We start from the raw sequence: 5,000 nt of genomic DNA, 5'->3' as shown, positions 1-5,000 counted from the left end.
GTTTCCCTATTCCTGTCATTCCTCCGGCAGTGACAGACTTCCTTTTTCTCTCTGTCTTCAAACGCTACAAACTGCTTACCTGTTGTTCCTGTCGCTGCCCCCGCAGTGCTGGTGTTTCCGAAAGTGAATCCTAAAATACGAAAAAATAGGAAAAGGGCATGAATCAATTTTTATAGTTATTGTGATATTTCAACAGTTATTAATAAGCAAAACAATAAGACTGGGCCTTAATCAGTAAAACACTAGCATAAAATAATAATAATAAAATTACAATAACAATGATAATAAAAAAAGGAAAAAAATAAATAATAAATAATAACAACAATAACAGTAATATTAATAATAATGATGAAACAATAATAACATAATATTAAAATATAATAAAAAATAAATTAGTAATAATGATAACAATTACAATAATAATAACAATAATAATTATCATAATTATTATAAATATTATAATTATAACAATATTAGTAACAATAATAATTATCATAATTATTATAAATATTAAAATCATAACAATAATAGTAACAATAATGATGACAATAATATAAATAATCATCATAAAAAAAGCACTGACATCAAAACAAAATGGGGAAAAAAAAAAAAAAGCTTTCTCACAAAATCAGAAAAGTTTGTCGGAAAATAAAAGAATAACAAATGACACACTAAAAACGATGGATAACAATGTGACCAGAATGGAGAAACGTGAGACATCTCCCTTGGTTCCAACCCAGCCTTCCTTCCGCCACAGAAGAGCTGGAATATCATGCGCAAGAGAGAGCGATGATTAGGAAGCAACGGAGAGCAAAACGGGAGACAGAAAGAAAAACGAAACGAAAGATGAACATGAGTGGGAAGACTAAAAACAAGGGGGAGAAGAAAGTAAAATGCAAAAGGAGGAGAGGTTAAAATAAGATTAGAGTGATGAGGAATGAGAAAGGAGACAAGGGAGATATGACAGTTGGAGTTGGATACGTGTGTGTAGATAGATGGACAGATAGACAGACAGATTAACAGACAAATAGACAGGTTAATGAGAATCAAAGATGGTGAAAAAAAAAAAAAAAAGTCAGTGAAATATAAGAAGAAAAAAAAGTAAAAGAAATAGATTGAAAGACAAAGACAGACAGAGATACAGACACAGACAGATAAAAAGGGACACAAACTGAGAAAGACTATGACCTCTCATCTAAGAGAAAAATACCGACAATGACCCAGCGACAGATATACCTGTAGAACTAGCAGTCGTCTTCGGCGCAGTGCTCGTCCCTCCGAAACTAAAACCTGGAAAAAGCGAGACGGAGAAAGCACTTAAAGAAGGCTGCTCAGAACGAGAGAGAGGCCTTCCAGATCAGCGAAAACACTCTAGTCTGATTGCACTCATACATGGCTTAATAAGCAAAAGAAAGCAGGGTAAATATGTTGCAAAAATTAAAGCTTTGTCATGAGCAAAAGGTATACAAACTGAAAAACAATATCATCTCATTTTAAAAACATGGCATTGTTCATGGAGAGAATGCATGATAGAGAAAGGAGAGTGTGAGAATAAAAGAACAAGAGAGAAAGTGAGAAAGAGAACAAGGGAACAGAGAGAGAGGAAAGAGAAATGAGAAAATAAAAGAAAGAAAAAAAGAAGAAAAAAAAAGATGTGACAAGATATGAATTAAAGAAAAGGAGACAGGAAAAGACAAGAAAAACAAAGGGAAGAGAAATAAATGAAATGACACTACAAAAGCTGACTTTTTAACCATGCAAGAAATGTTAAAAAGGGGCAGATACAGAAAAGTTGCACAAAGACAACAAAAGACCAGCAAAATCTAAATGGGAGAAAGAAAACATCAAAAGCTTGATGACAAGATCCTCACAATTTGTAAAGGACCCAGAAGGTTGTTGGTCCGGCAGCATCTTTGGATGAGAAAGGTGAAGAAGAATCCTTGTTTGAAATCCTCCTGGACCAAGGACCTCCCCAAGGACATCCTCCTCCTCAAGCCAAGACTCTACCTTAGGTCAGCAGGCTGTCCAAAGGGTCATGGACCGGCACAGACCATCAGAGACGCCAGCTTACCTTCATGATGCCAACATCGTGGGGGCATCACGCGACCCAAAACCAAAGGTGGCAAAGAGTAAAAAAAAAAAAAAAAGACACACAAAAGACACTAAATACAAAACTAGAAAAAGAAAATCAGAAAAAGGAAGGAGGAGAAATCTGTAATACCGAAAATAAGAAAGGGGAAAAGGTCATTAAGAGATACCTGTAGACGCCGCAGTGCTTGTGCCCGCCGTGCTCGTGCCTCCAAAGCTAAAGCCTGGAAAGAGAGCCTTGTTTGAGAAGGTCGTCAGGTGGACTCGTATCTACATCAGAAAGATTGTTATTACTGATGAGGGAAAAAAAGAGGAGGATAATAACAATAATAATAATAAAAATAATGATAATAATAATAGTAATGATAATAATAGCAATAATAATTATAATAATAATAATAATAATAATAATAATAATAATAATAATAATAATAATAATAGCAATAATAATTATAATAATAATAATAATAATAATAATAATAATAATAATAATAATAATAAACAATAGTAATAATCATACAAATAACATAAGAAAAATAATAATAAAATAGCAATAATATCCAATAATTAGGAGGAACAAAAATAATTCTGACATCAATAATTATTAATAAAATATGACCATAATTCTAAGAAGAACAACACAGCAATACAAAAACTACAATAACAATAATTGTATAAGCAAGAGACACAAATAATTAACCACTGCTATACCTCTAACTAAAAAAAAACTAATAAACAAATAAAAACTAAAATAAATTTTTTTACTAAACAATCCATCTGTCAAACATGCATCACCACCTTAAAATTATTCTTATTTTCTTATTATCCTTCTAGGCTACCTGTCGTTCCTGTCGATGTGCCCGTGGTTGTTGCCGTTCCGAAAGCAAAGCCTGTGGCAAAATTGATTTCCATGAATGATAACTGGACTTGAATGAGGCTCGATTGCTAGAAGCTAATTCTCTCTGACTCATGACAAAATTGAATACTTTTTGGTAAAGCTAAATTCTCTCTTTTACTTTACGTTATGCTATATCTTATACATATACAATTATATATGGATAAAATATATACATGTGTACACACACACACAGACACACACACACACACACACACACACACACACACACACACACACACACACACACACACACACACACACATGTGCGTGTGTGTCCACACACATGCACACACGCACAAGCGCATTACTATATGTGTGCACTGACGCACACATGCACACACACACATACACACACACAAACACACACACACACAAAAACACACACACACACACACACACACACACACACACACACACACACATACACACACACACACACACAGACACACACACACAGACACACACACACACACACACACACACAAGCATACACACACACAAGCATACAGACACACACTATACTTCTTCGCTTCAACCAAGCACTTACAGAAAAATCTCACACCTCCTCTGAATCTCATCCCATTCCTCCATTCTCTCCTCTCTCTCTCTAAACACAGTACCCCAGAAGCTAAAAAAGTCATTACCTTGAGCCGTTGTCGTCCCTGGATTAGTTGCCCCAAAAGTGAATCCTGCGAGGGAAGGCCAAGAGGGTGAACTATTCTGCATCTGCTCCTTATTCTAGATATTGAGATGTATATAGTTCTTACTTAATTACTCTCTTAATTCTTGTCATCCAGGGTCGGATTAAAGGGCTAGAACTAGGGCTTCCTCAACATTTTATTTTATGGCCTTTGATGCAAAACCATACTGCATCAACTTGCTTTTTCCTTACATCCATCAAGCTGCTTGTAACTGATAAACAAAACACTGTACCTTCTTTTTACATCACTGAAATCACACAGCATCACAATTGTACTTAATCATAACTGCCCTTAACATAACATTAGACTAAGAACAAGAAATAAAGAGATTTAATCTTCCGGAGCCCATAATCCGACCCTGTTAGCGAAAAGAATCATACTCACATGCACTCAACTACTGCCAAACTTTCAAGACTTATATTGGTGAAATATATCTCTATATCACAAAAACTAAACTTTGACATAAACTAACACAACACAAGAACACCAATACAATGCTCCCTTTACCAACAAGGCATTAACCACATTGCAAGTGTTTTACATGACTACATTACATAAGCAATTAAGACTATTTTCCTTACCACTAGAGTCCATTCCATCCAGATATATAGGAGGTTCTGCCCCCTTTCATTAGTGACACTGACAGACAAACTGTTATTGCACCACACATTATTACTTATCTCTCTTTTATACAATTATGAGATCAGTTCAAGAATAAAGTACGATTTTTATGATGAAAGATCATCACTACCACTGCAAAATCACAGCATAGAAAAAATATAGTCAATACAATGGTAAAGCCAAAGTATGAACTTCATACACCCCCTTTCCTTTGATCACAAATCGCTAATCAAGAAATAGCTTGACCACTGGCAACAGATTGCGACACACCACCATTAACCTTGTTTCCACTGAAGCAGACACCCCAATAAACCTTCAGCTTTACAATTGCATAAGCCAATCTTAATGTGATTAATGGGGCAGGAGAAAGGGCAAATACAATTATCAGACTTGACAGCTTTGCCAACATGCACATTACATGTTTCAAAAGATAAAGTGAATCCGGCTATAATTCTAATTCTCCAGTCACATATGCTTGTATTAAAGCAATCAATGATAAATGAGAAACATAATCTAGAAATGATGAAAACTGTAAACTCAAGACAAAGAAATACTATTACTCAGACAAACTCAAATGCGATTATCAAAATATCAATCGTGAAACATCCCCGTTACCCGTGACACTAAGCCTCAGCCTAGAAGGGGACGGGGCCTCCTATATATCCAGAGTGATGGGCAATATCCTTCTCCAT

General features: G+C 35.1%; 1 protein-coding gene across 1 annotated transcript in view; it reads right to left on the bottom strand.

The window, feature by feature from the left end:
• The window catches only part of LOC113820236 (nucleoporin p54), a 25,238-nt gene that overhangs the window by 18,973 nt on the left and 1,265 nt on the right, over positions 1–5,000 (bottom strand). Inside the window, exons 4-8 of the mRNA XM_070114145.1 lie at positions 3,631–3,724; positions 2,928–2,978; positions 2,259–2,312; positions 1,237–1,290; positions 80–130 (exon numbers count right to left, since the gene is read on the bottom strand). Coding sequence (XP_069970246.1) covers positions 80–130; positions 1,237–1,290; positions 2,259–2,312; positions 2,928–2,978; positions 3,631–3,724 — 304 coding nt within the window. The remainder of the gene's footprint in view (positions 1–79; positions 131–1,236; positions 1,291–2,258; positions 2,313–2,927; positions 2,979–3,630; positions 3,725–5,000) is intronic.

Source organism: Penaeus vannamei, chromosome 3 (genome assembly GCF_042767895.1).
Source record: "Penaeus vannamei isolate JL-2024 chromosome 3, ASM4276789v1, whole genome shotgun sequence".
Lineage (NCBI taxonomy): Eukaryota > Metazoa > Arthropoda > Malacostraca > Decapoda > Penaeidae > Penaeus > Penaeus vannamei.
Note: the sequence above shows the minus strand (reverse complement) of the source record. Positions and strands in the feature narration are given on the sequence as shown.